The 16879-nt window shown below is 34.9% G+C and overlaps 1 protein-coding gene across 1 annotated transcript in view; it reads left to right on the top strand.

The window, feature by feature from the left end:
* The window catches only part of LOC110464201 (allatostatin-A receptor-like), a 112288-nt gene extending 108146 nt beyond the window's left edge, over positions 1–4142 (top strand). The window contains exon 6 of the mRNA XM_021519293.1: positions 1201–4142. Coding sequence (XP_021374968.1) covers positions 1201–1268 — 68 coding nt within the window. The 3' untranslated portion in view covers positions 1269–4142. The remainder of the gene's footprint in view (positions 1–1200) is intronic.
* Positions 4143–16879: the final 12737 nt, after the last annotated feature.

Genomic DNA, 16879 nt, shown 5'->3' on the forward strand with positions numbered 1-16879 from the left:
CTAGGCTTGTATTATAAGATAACAGCATATGTTGTCATTGATACCTAACATTACGACAAAAAGTTATTTGTTTAAAGTTCCAATTCATTACTTATATATTCATATATTCAATACCAACCATAATCAGTCTTAAGTTTCTTTGTGCATGTTAGAATGATTAACGATTAGCAATCATTATATGTATATATATATATATGTTTGTTCTAAAATATCAGAATGAACGTTAGTCTATTAGACAAATATGGTAGACAATCGTCAAAGCCCGTTACGTCTGTATTCCGGATAACCGATCGAACAGTAAAAATGCTTAAGGAAACATACCACCTAACAGGGGACTTAAACGTCTTATTTTCCACATTTGTTTTTGTATAGATGTTAATATTCTTTTTAAACGTTCGATTTACATGCTGACTAATTATGGAGTGCAAGACAATGCTAATTGAAACTCTGTTTAACGAAGATAACTCTCGAAGCATCAATTATCATATCATTAATGAGATTGCAGTGATCATATAACGCCATTTTATCATTTCGAATTAAAAAAGCCTGTGAGCTAATTGAATTATCATCGAATTTCAAATCAATACGGCTCATATATAATGTCATAGGTACAATTTTTTAAATCATTTTGACAAAAACATATTCTACGTACATCATAAACCGTATTTTTCTCATTATCTAAAACTCATGTTTTATTACCGTGCTTTAGACGAGGTTTGTGGTAATATGTCTTTTCTTTAAAAATAACCGTCATAGGTTTCATCAAACTCCTAACCATTGATATTTATTCTGTCATTTTAATTGGGAAATAGCCTCGCGTAAAACGACGTCATAATGCGTTGTGACGTCATAGTGACATTATTATGACACCATATTCTATAGAAATAATGTACCAATCACCAAGAGAAAATCTAGATAATTTGAAAAAAAAAATATATCATATCTTATTTGTATATATCACGGTCATACTCTAACAATATAACGTTTTAACCAAAATGAATATTTTCTTTATTTAATTTTTCGATTGGAAATAATAAGATGAATGCTTAAGTCATTTTCCCAAATTTATTTATATTAATGGTGATGCAGCTGATGAATTGCTGAATCGCTTGCTTTTAGAATGTTATTTTTGTGGGTTATCCTTGCTAATGTTGATACGACCTCCTGGTGGTACGTATCATGTGTTTTTCTCTAACGTAGGATCTGGGAACTATCACGGGGTCCAGAGCACGGGAGTTGAGAGAACGGAAATGACGTCAGAAATTTGAAGACTTCAGAAGAACAACCATCTTCTAAATTCCAAGCCAAGGTTTCACTGTTTTTATTGATATTGTCAATCCTTTGCTTTTAGAGTTAGAAACAGAGGAATGTCTTTTGGCTATTTGGATAATATCAGTCAGTTGTTTATATTGTTGAGCAGTTATTGTTTGACAATTACGTCATTTTCCATCTCTAACTCGTATCATGCATGGTAAATTAGTGTTTTCAATCATAATTTAATCAGAAATATCTTCAATAAATATTCGATTTGATAAACTGGTTTGAAATCTTTTACCTTTCATTTATGTGCATTTGATTTTTTTTTATACCAAACTAACAATACTTTTCTGAACTAGTAATAGCAAAAACATTCGACGTTTGCCACGCATGCGCCACTCGTACAGTAGAATAACAGGAAATCGAACGGTATAATGGTTCATGTGACATTCCGCCCCCTTTACCCGTTCTGTTGGTTTTATTGTTTAGATAGATTTTTAGACTTCCTCTGATGCATAATGGCATCTTTTCAGTAGATTCTACTAATACTGCTACCACGCTCATTTTTAATTCATATTTGTGCAAACACCTCCGGATTAATGGAAATTTTCTTTGTCAATATAAAATTTCACAACGAAATAATTTACTCGTCTTTACTTAGACATGATCCCTTTAGGAAAACGACAAAACTGAGTAAATTATCATTATTTTGTTTTTGAACGTCTTTCCTTCAAGAATAGTTAATGCAAGTAAATTCAGCTCAGGTATACGTACCGTTTATAGGTGTTAATAACGCCACCTGAAATACCACCAATGATTAATAACATACTAAAAACATTTTGCATGTTTTTCACCACCGTGATTATGTTACATGGTCAGTCATTCTGATATTTCAGATAGTAAAAGGCGTGGTAATAATTCTATCTCAAGTTGTGATGATTGAAATATAACTTTGTTATACATTCTATTTCTAGAAGTACCATTAATCCATCCCAAATTATCTTATTGTTTCACAGCAAATTAAATGACACATTTCTACCCAAACTAATTAAGTGACTATTTTATTGATTGGGGGAAAATGTTACCCTAGTCGGTTTTGTATTGGATGTTCCCTGATACAGTAGGGCATGTTCACTTGTGAAAAAATGCGTTTCTCAAACTACTTGCTATTTGGAAATTCTCGCGCATGCATATTTTTGCGTTGATGCAAAGAACGCAAAATAACCGAAAATTTCCACAGCACAAAAAATTCTATTTAATGAAGTTTGCCATCCATTCAGACAAATTAGTTGTCCTTCCTGATCCCAGTTTAAATTGATGTTGTCCACCAAACTGTCTGTAAGAACCCTGTAAGAAGAGACTGAAACACGTAGCAAATGAAACTGACTCGATTAAAGTCTACTTTTCTGGTGGTAATAACTTAAAATTAATATCAGTAGGTTTTTCATTTAACAAACAATAATAAATGTTATTACAAAGTTTCATATTTGATATACCAGTATAAAGCTTGAAGAGATTATCATAGCGTGTTAAACGTTATACTGTTTTTGAAAAGGAACTATATGAAAACATTTCATACCATTTCAAATTTAGAAATATTATCAAAGGTCACCATTTCAAATTAGGATATGGATTTGATGTTTATCACGACCATCATTTTATTTATCTGTTCATATGATAATCGATTGTATTGATAACTTATTAGCGTACAAGATACTGTATACCGGGAACTTTTCGCTGCAGAAATATTTTCGCCTTTCACGCTCTCTGAAATGAGGACGAATTTATCATTACAGCGAACAATAGCCTTAAACATTATTTACATAGTAATTAAATATGAAAAGCGAAATTAACATAGGGCGAAGGGCGTACGTTTGACTCGGCAAAAAATCACCGGTACCGTATTCCGTCTTTGTGTAATGCAGAGTTACCTTCTCTTGTGAACAGGTATTGATTGTTACGTCATTGGTTTGTGTCGTTACGTCGTTTTCTCAAAAAATGATGATGTCACTCTCACAAAATAATGGTGTAACAATCAATTCATGCTCCCAAGAGCAGATGACTCTGCAATACGAAAAGACAGAATACAGTAACACTGTTTACAATAGGTGACTGACTTGTTAAATCTATTGAATAGAAGCGAATTTATAATGTTGATATTAAAATATTTTATATATATGGATGTAAGTATACTATATTATAATATACAACACAATGTATGTGTAATACTCTGTTGTTTTTATTTAACAGGTCTTCACAAACAAAATTCTTTATTCCAATCTACTTTATAAGCTGTTTTATTTTAAACAGAAAGCACGTCCTGAACTTTAGAAGTATATATATAGATACACAGTAGTAATGAGAAATAGTTTTGTTGTTTCACGTCATGCAGATGAATTAGTTATCTCACAAAAAAAGAAGTATTTTCAACATACACAAACATAGATTAAAAACGTTCTTAAGATCTGAAGATTTGTTTTATTCGACATAGTTACAAAATGTATTGTTTATTTTTGTGGGTCTTGTGACGTTAGATTTGCGCAAAATATGACACACGGATATTTGTGTTATAGTTTATGACTCGAGCACGTTCATGTACATGTGATTATAAATAAATGATATTTATATGTGTGATAATTGTATATTAGGTATCAGAATACTTGATATTTGTAGACTATATATCTATATACATATACATATATACAGTGAATGTGCTGCAGTTACAAATCATGACGGAATTACATTACAATGAAATCACTTCGACGACGTGTTCGCTCATCAACCCTGAAGTGATCAGTAGCTTTGTGTTATCTTATTTAATTCTATCATTATGATTCAATGTTTTGGTTTGTGTTACTTCTGTTTATTGTGGAATAAAACTTTTGTGAAATAAAATTTAACAAGCTTGTTGTCTAATTAATTGCAAATAAAATTGCAAACCACAAATCACAAAGCGAAAACACAGCATCAGGAACTGTTGAGACATCATTGTCCTGCTGCAATATTCTACTTGCTTATCTCCCCCTAGATTTGAACTTGAATCAGACATACAAGATATCAGTATTTCGAAAGTCTCATATTGTTCTTTATAAAGTACAGATTCAAGAGATCAGGTTCCTGTCGATAGAAGGGGAAGCGTTCCATATACTTGATGAACCGTTCAAACAACATTTAAGAAATATGTAAATCAATGACTGTACATAAGATAAAAAAGGCTTAAATCACGAAAGCTTCACTGTTGAAAACGATCTTACAAAGTAGTAATGAAAACTTCGCAGTTAAAAATAATATTGATATTCCATTTGACTTAGTATCTGGAAGATTTTTACTTTTCTTTTTTTTTATTAAATCAAGCAGCTCGGTAAAATAGCATTTTCATTATTAATCAAAATATGACAGACCAAAAAAGTAGAGTTTACAAATATAAGAGCACAAACTGTATCTTTAACTTTATTTGGATGCAGTGTATTAAAATCGATTAAAGTATAATTTCAGATTAAAGCTCAGTCTGTATTTTGTATTCAAAAACGCTGTTCCCGTTTTTGATATTTATTTAAAGATTCAAACATATTTTCCCTTGGAGAACTCCAAAGATGAACTTCAGAAGGGAGCAGGATAACTATCATTATCCATGTACCCTAAGGACAGTTACTCTTAATCGAACCAAACAGAGAAGAAAGGCAAAGAAACAAGAATGTTTATTACATATGCAAGATTTGCTTTACTTTCATGTACATGTATGTCTAAAAATTTTGTTGTCTGATGTGAGAGTGATATGTAACATTGATGTTACATTCGGAATCTCGGACGACTTATGTAATCACCATTGTGCTATACCTGTTTTCCTGCAAACAAGTGAAGTTAAACAGTTCAATAGCACAGGTCAGGTATTTGTTATAATACCACAAAACTATAATTATGGGACTACATTGGAAACCAACGGTGCCTCTCCAACTGGACTAAATAATATCAGGTAAACTAATCACTGTAATGTCTGGCAACAAACATGTCATAACGTTAGCGATTGCTTATTTGAGATTTTAAAACAGATGTTAACTATGACAGTTTTCCAAATCCTAAACCAGAATGTTGCAAGCGTTCATTTGCATGAACAATCAAAAACTCGCACTACACACATGCCCACTGCACTCATTCAAAGAACTTTCACTTTATAAACGGTAACTTCAACATGTACTCACATAGTAATTGTTAGTTTCATTAATGAATGAATACTACTACACTTATGCATCTAGACTGATCATCACAGCGCCTAGCTTTTCTACCTAGAATTACCATTTTCTCGTTGGTTTTCTCAGTGACGCTCACCTAACACTTGTAACACATGTAAACACAACTTTCCGTAATTACGTTCTACTCACTTACTGACGATCTACAGCATGAACAATAATAAATACATACTTCCACAAAATCAGCTTTACGAATTGTTATTCTATCATGTATCCATTTAAAATGTGTCACCAATTCTCGAAAATTCTTAAATATAACTTTTTGACAGAGTTATGAAAAATACATGCAGATTTCATGCGGCTTCTAATATCGTATCGACCGCATGTCACTTTGTTTATGAAAAAATGATAATCGATCGTCGAACGCATTTTAGGTTTAGCATGAAATATGAATAACACTTATCATAATTTTACATTTTCATCGTTTTTAATTTGTCTAGTTCATGACTTATAAATATAGCTGACCACGACTAAATTGATAATAAATTACGTATGCATCAAGTAGTTACGTCGTATAAACCTAGGGTTAGGCTTAGCATTTAACTTAGGGTTGAGGAGGTGCGGTAGTCTAGTGGTAGGACGCCGGGCTCGTGACCCAAGGGTTACGGATTCGAGGCACGGCACTGTATTGGTTCATTGAGCAAGATACTTTACTCTGCTTGTTCCAGTCTACACAACTGTTAATGAGTACGTGGTTGGGCAGTGCTAGAATTGTAGAATGCTAGCTGTGAGCGCCGAAATGGCAGCACCGGCTTTATGCTCCCGAGGGAGTTTAGAACGAGATTGACTGGTTGCAAAGGCCCTACAACCACGGATAATAAGTTGTGAATCGCTTTGAGACGACCTACGAACAAGGTTGTGATAAAGCGGTATATAAGAACCTCGAATTATCATTATTTTTATCAGTGTTTGTTTTCATATATGCGAGAATGCATTATCTGCTTCCTTCATTTAAAATATGTATCAGCTCATACTCAAACCATGAAAGATCGAATCTCAACACCTGCATGGATCAATATTTCGCGGTTTCGTATTCAGTACATAGTCGCGGGGGTTAAATGTCGCTGTGGACCCGAATCCCATATGTCGTCAAAGTACTTTGAGTGTCATCATTTAAGGGTTTTACCTCGAAAAACAGCTAATTCGTTTGACAACACTGATCCCAACGTTGTCATCCGCCAATGACTTCAATCGAAAGAAAATCAAATGTGTATGTACCTTTGAAGGAGTAAACTGTAATACATTAATCACCTACTGTGTACACATAAATATGTTGTTATATGCACTGCCCAATTGTCCGGTGATGGTCTGATTTGAGTGCATTTAAGCTTGCATAACAGCTCTGGGTTATAAGTATTTTCAACATGTTGTGATAGAGTCTGTAAAAGTGGTTAACATTTTCGATAATTTCACTTGTGTTTCGAATTCGCGGATATTAGTCAATTTAAAATCCCCGCGAAATATAACCGCTTTACAGTACATAGTTACATTGATATTCATATGATCATATGTTTTTAAGTCTTTTTCTTCAGGTTGGTAAGTATGGATTATGAGAAGTTCTCATAATGGACTATATAGCATTTCGATGTGTGGTGTGATTTCTTATTTTGTAAAAGTCGTTCAAATGATGTAAATATGTGTTTTCGTTCGACTTAAATTTGCCTTTGGCCTTTGGTGAATAAACAATTGAATTAAACATTAATACAAATGTTGAGTAAAAGTAAAAGGGGGATAAAACCTGGTGTTCCAGAAAGGTTAAACATCTACTGCTTCATCAACGATACCCATCATATAAAACTAAGTGTAACAAGTGTCAAGAAGCTTTACTTAACGTCGTATATACATGTAACATAATAACATTAGCACTGTAGTGCTATTCTTGCGACAGCACACCTAACGTCGCCGTCTGCAAGGAACATACATTTTCCGGACATAATAAAAAAAACGACTTTCATATCACGCAAAAAATATCATATTTCAAAATAAGATCATATTGGTGACCCTAACACAATGTACTTGGCAATAGTCTATGTCAACATGCATTTATAAAAAAAAACTTCTTGTAATATTTTTGTCATCAGTCGACACCTATCACAAACTCATTGTATTCGGAGCTCGCTCTTGACTACTCATGCAAACACCCGAGAGTCAGGAAGCAGATATTTTACAATCAAGAAAGGGAAAGTTCAAATTCAGAAAATAAATCTTCCCACTGATCTTAACGCATAGAAGAAAACTTTCCCTTTTGTCTACGTTGTAGGATATTGATGATTATAGAACAACAATTAAGATATGTTAAAAACAGTTGAAACATACGTCTTCCTAACGTGAAAAGGTTAACATTTTATGCTTGTAAGAATTTTGCGTATTGATTTTATGATACTGAAAATATTTCCAAAATGAAAGGTTATTCTGAGAAATTCTGACGCAATAACAACATATCCCCCCTTATGTATAATTTTATGATACTGTCTGAAAAACATGTAGTTAGTAAAAACGCATTGTCTATATTTCCCAAATCAAATTTTAAAGTTGACATCACATGTTAAGGGTAACCATGCACTGACAAAGTATTTTTATAGACGCCCTACATACCACTTTCGAGGAAATGGTAAGACTGCGTAGGAAAATTATCGACTTCTTGTTTTACAGGCTCGTCTTTAGTGTTTGAACTGATTTTAGGAAATACCATAAATACATGTATCTTAAAATGATTGGCATCAACAACACAGCTAATAAAACTTAATTTAAATGTTTGAGAAGTAGATGTTATATAAGTATGCCGAGACTTACTTGTTGTAATAGTGTTACCAGTTTATTGGTAATCCACTTACGCTTCGAAGGAGCTCGTCTCTCCAAAAAATACCATTAGCGAATGAACGTAGTGTTATAAATGTGTACACGACAATAGATTATGATAGGGGTTGCATTTGCCTTGCTACAAGAAAGTAATCAAATATTTCCTAAAAGTATTGGTAATCCAACAGTAGATTTCGTTATCGCCTTGCAACAAATTTGTATTGAAACTAATGTGCCCCATGTGTCAAGATCATTCAGAAAAGGCACAAGCAATTTCCAACATTAGACTAACTATACTTTTCCAAAAGCGTTCTTTAGTGTATTGGTAACAGGAACACTTATATACAAACGGTCATGACATTGTATGGTGGTGTTTGGGTCAGATAAGGGTCATTTAAACCTGTCCCAATGCTGTATTGCAAGACTTTGGACCTACTAATATGTAACGACCCACATGGTCATTACAACGCGCTAACAAGAGATGCAAATGAAAACACAACTCCATAAATGTCAATGATGATAAGAGCGTTGTTCGATATCGTCAACGGTAACAGATGGTAATAATTATGCACATCTCCTTCTATTTCGGCAGTTGTTCAGAAAAAAATGCATTTCGTACATTTTGGCCCCTAGCATCAACGATGCGTCCTAGAAGGACGAAACAGCTGTGTGGTGTAATTCATGTTTGCCAAACTGTATCTATTACTAACACTGTAAAGGTGCCACCAACTGTGCGTGTTACGTTCAGCTTACATGAGTAGGTATCCAGGTATACATTGACCACACAAGTACTATTATTTCCTTTATAGATTCACGTGTGTATCATTGATTCAGAGGTTACCTGGGAAAAGGCAATGTGTATTGTTTTGTGAAGGTATACAGTGCTACAATAACTCATACGAGGTCATGTTTCCAAGATCGGGGTCAGAGATAACGGTCGCTGTTACTAGGGTATTCATGCTTGTAACAGGGAAATGTGAAGAATGTGTTATATTTCTTATGAATATCAATTTTGTGTTGTTCTGATTTAAGACCTTCTGATGATACTGAATTCATATTTGTAGTTCAAACTAAAATAAACATTAAAGTTTGAAATTAGATATTACAACTCAAAGATTTGTTCTTGTCCCTAGACCATTTAATTTTATAACTCAAGCTCGAATGTATCGATTACCTAATTTCATTGTGAAGGTTTTCAACCAACTTTGAAAGAACGTTTGTTTTCTTCAAGTTTTCAATTTTGCGAAAGAACTTAATACAAGCACCGGTCGATAGAAGAATACTTTGTCTTTCAAATATCATAATGCCATTAGCAAATTATGTTTGAAAAAATGCCGCCATTTCTCAATTTTAAACCTATCGGAAGTGAATGTCAACTCGTGATTTTGATACAAACAGTTGATATTGGTCAAATTGAGAGCAATATAATATGATTTGTATGGACGACATGCAAAAACCATTCAGATTTCTTGATTGAGTGTACTCTTTCACCATTTTGGTTAAGCAATAAATTACACGCAAATACAACTGTACTTGTCATAAAGCATTAACAATGGCAGACAATTGATGGTGTTTGTCTAAGTGCTACTTTAAAGATAAACTAAATCAGTACAATTTTCATTGTAAGATGGTAATGTTGTCAAGTATTACATATTGAAATTGATATTGCAGCCCATTACGTGACCGGTTTTCAATCGATCAAAGGTACGTATATTGAATTATGAAATGTTAGGTTATACAGATAATCTTAAAGATTAAGTTGAACCAGCTAATTGAAACCTGTTTAAAGAGACCACTGATGGGAAGTCCAAAAACGGTCTTATAACACGAGCGGTCTCTTCACAATAAACCACTACATGTGCAATGGGAACATTAAAGGGTGGTATCTTAGTAACGGTGGTCTCTCAATGAAGGTTGTCACTGGAGCGAATTTAACAGTTATAGAGTTTACACGATATTTCTTAATATATTTTATACCATACTACAGTTGACTTTTGTTTTGAAATTGGGTTATAATGTCCAAGCAAGTTCATTTTTTGTGCATCGAATATGATTACCTTATGTCATCAAACGTTTAACGTTCTACCTTTAACACTTTATTAGATTACAATTGAGTCAACAGGAACATGACAGTTTATTTAGTTTTCTGTGTTTTTCTTATAATGTTGCTAGGTCTCAAAGGAGATAAAGCTTCTTTCTTTTTACTCAATCTGACTTTCGTTTTACCATAAAAATGCAGATACAGCTACACAATCTCCATTGCTCCCGTAGGAATACCTACAAACGACAGCCTGCTATAGGGTCTTATCAGTGACCTAGTGCTATATCTATGGCCGGAAATGATCGCTTTATTCTCAAATCTTCCCTACAGAATTGTATTAAAAACAGTGATCCAGACTCTAAACGGATATAAATAAACAGGCCCCGCAGGAGACAGACCAGTTTTTCCAAGCCAACTTTATAACCATACAAGAATATTCCAACTGACAATGGACTTAATAGCTTGGACTTTAGCCATAGGGCAAATGCGGAGTTGCACTAAAGCTGACCATAAAATACAGCGATGTCAGAATAATAGCGGATTTGTTATAAGCTTGGCCATGTGTTATGTTTCAAATTTGAATGAAACACCGACTGATATTTATTTTAAATGCATATGAGGGATTTTTTGGTGTATTCTCTCGATGGAGTTGTTGTATTAACGGTCATACAGTTAATTGATTACCTTTCACATAACATCTAATTGCTGGTTCCGCGAAGCAGTGTTCTTGTTTGAATTATATCTCAAATATCTCTTTTATAACGCCTAGAGTATCATGGTATATACAGTGAAATTTGCCTTATCCAACATCTTGTACGATCCAAGTGCTCGGAATAGAAAAAGTGTCAGAATACACTATTTTTATTTGGTAGATACTTTCGTTTACGAAATAAAACTTTTATTAAATATGATGGAATATGTTGGAACTCTAAGGGTCGGATTAGACCACAGTATATCTTTTTTCAAACAATATTTGTTGCTACGTAAAGCCTTAACTGAATAAATAAACAGATACATAAATAAAAATTAATCTTTATTTCACATCGAATTCGTAGTCAACAACAAACATAAGCTCTGTAGAGCTTTTATTACGACGCCGCTAAGGGAAAAAATGTTATTTTCGTGGTGGAGGTAAACCCACGGGAAAAAACACCATGCTATCCCTCTCTTTTCACCACCGCTGGGGATCGAACCGAAATGTTTGGGCGAGTGAATGGTCTGAAGCTCACTCCTGATGGCACCCAGTAGAAATGACTGTGAACGTTAGCAACCACGGATACCGAGGCATTCTAAACAACCGAAACTCCCAGCGTCACCCATACCCTGTCGTACGACGCTGGGCAGATCATGTACATGTATGCCACTGTCTTACATCATAACAGCGATAAATCATAAAACCCTTGATTATAACTAGAATTGATTTATCTGTATGTAAAGTAAAAAGCGTCAATCTAAGGGTTTCTTTTGAACACTTATTAACTTAAATTTCAATTGAGCTTTAGCGGACATCATTTCAAAAAGGAAAACAAAAAGGGAGAAAACAAGGTTTCCTCTGTTGCATAACGTCTGGGCTGACCATGTCAAAGTTTGACTGTGTATATCACGTCTTTTCTGAAACTGTTGGCACGATTACCACCGCAATCACAGTGAAAACCTTATGAAAGGTTGCTCACTTTTGAGATATATATGCGGAAATACTTTGGTTCCATAAGCGATATTATACTATCTGCTATTTTTTATTAGAACATAACACTTGGGCTGACCATGTCAAAGTTTGACTGGGTATATCACGTCTTTTCTGAAACTGTTGGCACGATTACCACCGCAATCACAGTGAAACCCTTATGAAAAGATGCTCACTTTTGAGATATATATGCGGAAATACTTTGGTTCCATAAGCGATATTATACTATCTGCTATTTTTTATAAGAACAATAAAAGCTTACAGATAGGAAGATAGGTTTTAATGGACTCAGTCACCATACGTTGACGAGGTATCAATCCCCCTGGTCTTGAGACAACTTTGAACTACATTTCATATGAGTGCTAATTTGAGAAACAAACTGACGAGACACAACATTGGGAAACAGTTGTACGTCACGTTTTTGTCTGAGCTGGACTGTATCCATTGCCTTAGGTCATGGGAGCCTGGCCTGCTTCTGACAACCAACAAGGCTGGATGCAAATAGAATTGGGTGTCTAAACAGGAAGAGAATACCAATGTACCACCGTGTACATAACGACTCTAATACTAATCAACCCACCTCCCACACACAATCTGGCGACCAAACGCTCATATATCTTTATTACAACTTATTTGATTTCAAATTCCTACACCAAAAAGATTAAAATATAAAGAATAATGTGCTTCATCATATCATTCGTAAAATGTCACGGATTTTGTTATACCGAGGTTTTTCTGATCATTTTGTCTGCAGACGGTACAATGTGTAATCGTTGTTCGGCTCAGGACTGACTAAACCACTGAGAATAATACTGATGTAAATTTTGCATTCTGGTAAAAAAAATATGTTATATGTCAACACGGATCATCCGTGCGTTTTGACGTGACCCAGTTTATCTTGTCTTCTGTCTAATGTAATTTTGAAAAACCGTAGATGGATCAAGCGATCCGACTTTGATTTCTACACGGACTGTCTGTTATAGCACAGTCGTAATTGAACGGACAGATTCTTGTCAGTATTCATGAAGAAGCTGACAAAGTTTGTATACACACATTTAGAAGTTCATATGATGGGATGGGAAAACGGCATGCAACCATTCTTCTTAGATTAATCAAAAATATTCAGTCAACTCGTCAGCCAATGTAAATCTAAAAAAAATATATAACAAAGCGCCAAAAAAGAGTCTTTGCATATTTTTAAATTTTCCAATTTTTGGGTGTTTGTAATGAAAAATATAAAAACAATAAAACATAAAACATCAAACAATAAAGCATAAAACATAAAACATAAAACATGAAACAATAAAATATAAAACAATTAAACATCAAACAAAAAAAATGATCAACCTAATGAAGACAACTTTGAAATCGGTCAACCAGTCTTCATAAAACACCTGTCGGTCAACCTGTCTTCATAAAACACCAGTCGGTCAACAAGTCTTCATAAAACACCAGTCGGTCAACCTCTCTTCATAAAACACCAGTCGGTCAACCTGTCTTCATAAAACACCAGTTGGTCAACCTGTCTTCATAAAACACCAGTCGGTCAACAATTCTTCATAAAAAAACAGTCGGTCAACCAGTCTTTATAAAACACCAGTCGGTCAAACTGTCTTCATAAAACACCAGTCGGTCAACCTGTCTTCATAACAAACCAGTCGGTCGACCAGTCTTCATAAAACACCAGTCGGTCAACCTCTCTTCATAAAACACCAGTCGGTCAACCAGTCTTCATAAAAAGCCAGTTACTTGTAATCGGTCAACCAGTCTTCATTAAAAAACAGTCCGTCAACCAGTCTTCATAAAAAAACAGTCGTTCAACCAGTCTTCATAAAAAGCGAGTTACTTGTATTCGGTCAACCAGTCTTCATTAAAAAACAGTCCATCAACAAGTCTTCATAAAAATAAAGTCGGTCAGCCAGTTTTCATAACAAACTACCGGTCAACCAGTCTTCATATCAAACCAGTCGGTCAACCAGACTTCATAAAACACTAGTCGGTCAACCAGTCTTCATTTTAAAAAAAACAGTCGGTCAACCATGGCCAGTCTTCGTAAAAAACCAGTCGGTCAACCAGTCTTCATAAAAAAACCACCAGTCAACTAGTGTTCATAAAAAAACAGTCGGTCAACCAGTTTTCATAAAAAGCCAGTTACTTGTAATCGGTCAACCAGTCTTAATTAAAAAACAGTCCGTCAACCAGTCTTCATAAAAAACCAGTCGGTCAACCAGTTTTCATAAATACACAGTTGGTCAACCAGTCTTCGTAAAAAAACAGTCGGTCAACCAGTCTTCATAAAAAAAAAAACAGTCTACCAGTTTTCATAAAAAATACAGTCGGTCAACCAGTTTTCATAAAACATCAGTCGGTCAACCAGTCTTCATAAAAAAAACAGTCGGTCAACCAGTCTCCTTAAAAAACCAGTCGGTCAACCAGTCTTCATAAAAAAAAACAGTCGGTCAATCAGTCTTCATAAAAAATACAGTCGGTCAACCAGTATTCATAAAAAACCAGTCGGTCAACCAGTATACATAAATAACCAGTCTGTCAACCAGTCTTCATAAAAAAACTAGTTACTTGTACTCGGTCAACTAGTCTCCATGAAAAAACAGTCGGTCAACAAGTCTTCATAAAAAATCAGTAGGTCAACCAGTCTTCATAAACAAGACAGTCGGTCAACCAGTATTCATAACGAACCAGTCGGTCAACCAGTCTTCATAAAAAAACAGTCGGTCAACCAGCCTTCAGTAAAAAAAAACAATCGGTCAACGAGTCTTCATTAAAACACAGTCGATCAACCAGTTTTCATAAAAAAATACAGTCGGTCGACCAGTCTTCATAAACAAGACAGTCGGTCAACCAGTATTCATAAAAAACCAGTCGGTCAACCAGTCTTCATTAAAAAAGAAACAGTCGATCAACCAGTCTTCATAAAAAACAATCGGTCAGCCAGTCTTCATAAAAAAAAACATCGGTCAACCAGTCTTCATAAAAAACTAGTTACTTGTAGTCGGTCAACCAGTCTCCATGAAAAAACAGTCGGTCAACAAGTCTTCCTAAAAAACAGTCGGTCAACCAGTCTTCATAAAAAACAGTCGGTCAACCAGTCTTCATAAACAACCAGTTACTTGTAGTAGCTCAACCAGACTTCATAACGGGCCAGTCGGTCAACCAGTCTTCATAAAAAAACAGTCGGTCAACCAGTTTTCATTATAAAAACAAAGATCGGTCAACGAGTCTTCATTAAAAAACAGTCGATCAACCAGTTTTCATAAAAAAAACAGTCGGTCGACCAGTCTTCATAAACAAGACAGTCGGTCAACCAGTATTCATAAAAAAACAGTCGGTCAACCAGTCATCATTAAAAAAAAAACAGTCGGTCAACCAGTCTTCATAAAAAAACAGTCGGTCAACCAGTCTTCATAAACAACTAGTTATTTGAAGTCGCTCAACCAGTCTTCATAAAAAACAGTCGGTCAACCAGTCTTCATAAAAAATCAGTTGGTCGACCAGTCTTCATAAACAAGACAGTCGGTCAACCAGTATTCATAACGAACCAGTCGGTCAACCAGTCTTCATCAAAAACAGTCGGTCAACCAGTCTTCATAAAAAATCAGTTGGTCGACCAGTCTTCATAAACAAGACAGTCGGTCAACCAGTATTCATAAAAAAACAGTCGGTCAACCAGTCATCATTAAAAAAAAAACAGTCGGTCAACCAGTCTTCATAAAAAAACGGTCGGTCAAACAGGTTTCATAATAAACCAGTCGGTCAACCAGTCTACATAAAAAAACAGTCGGTCAACCAGTCTTCATAAAAAACTGGTTACTAGTAGTCGGTCAGCCAGTCTTCATCAAAAACCAGTCTATCAACCAGTCTTCATAAAACACCAGTCGGTCAACCAGTCTTCATAAACAAACAGTCCGTCAACCAGTCTTCATAAAAAAACAGTCGGTCAACCAGTTTTCATTAAAAAAAAAAAAAAATCGGTCAACGAGTCTTCATTAAAAAACAGTTGATCAACCAGTTTTCATAAAAAAAAAACAGTCGGTCGACCAGTCTTCATAAACAAGACAGTCGGTCAACCAGTATTCATAAAAAAAACAGTCGGTCAACCAGTATACATAAATAACAAGTCGGTCAACCAGTCTTCATTTNAAAAACAGTCGGTTAACCAGTCTTCATAAAAAAACAGTCGGTCAACCAGTCTTCATAAATAACTAGTCATTTGTAGTCGCTCAACCAGACTTCATAACGAACCAGTCGGTCAACCAGTCTTCATAAAAAATACAGTCGTTCAACCAGTATTCATAAAAAACCAGTCGGTCAACCAGTCTTCATAAAAAATACAGTCGTTCAACCAGTATTCATAAAAAACCAGTCGGTCAACCATCAAACATAAATAACTAGTCGGTCAACCACTCTTCATTAAAAAAAAAACAGTCGGTCAACCAGTATTCATAAAAAAACAGTCGGTCAACCAGTCTTCATAAAAAAACAGTCGGTCAACCAGTCTTCATAAACAACCAGTTACTTGTAGTCGCTCAACCAGACTTCATAACGAACCAGTCGGTCAACCAGTCTTCATAAAAAAACAGTCGGTCAACCAGTCTTCATAACGAACCAGTCGGTCAACGAGTCTTCATTAAAAAACAGTCGATCAACCAGAGTCTTCGTAAAAAAACAGTCGGTCAACCAGTCTTCATAAACAACCAGTTACTTGTAGTCGCTCAACCAGACTTCATAACGAACCAGTCGGTCAACCAGTCTTCAAAAAAAAACAGTCGGTCAACCAGTCTTCATTAAAAAATACAGTCGTTCAACCAGTATTCATAAAAAACCAGTCGGTCA

Source organism: Mizuhopecten yessoensis, unplaced genomic scaffold, assembly GCF_002113885.1.
Source record: "Mizuhopecten yessoensis strain PY_sf001 unplaced genomic scaffold, ASM211388v2 scaffold10971, whole genome shotgun sequence".
Classification (NCBI taxonomy): domain Eukaryota; kingdom Metazoa; phylum Mollusca; class Bivalvia; order Pectinida; family Pectinidae; genus Mizuhopecten; species Mizuhopecten yessoensis.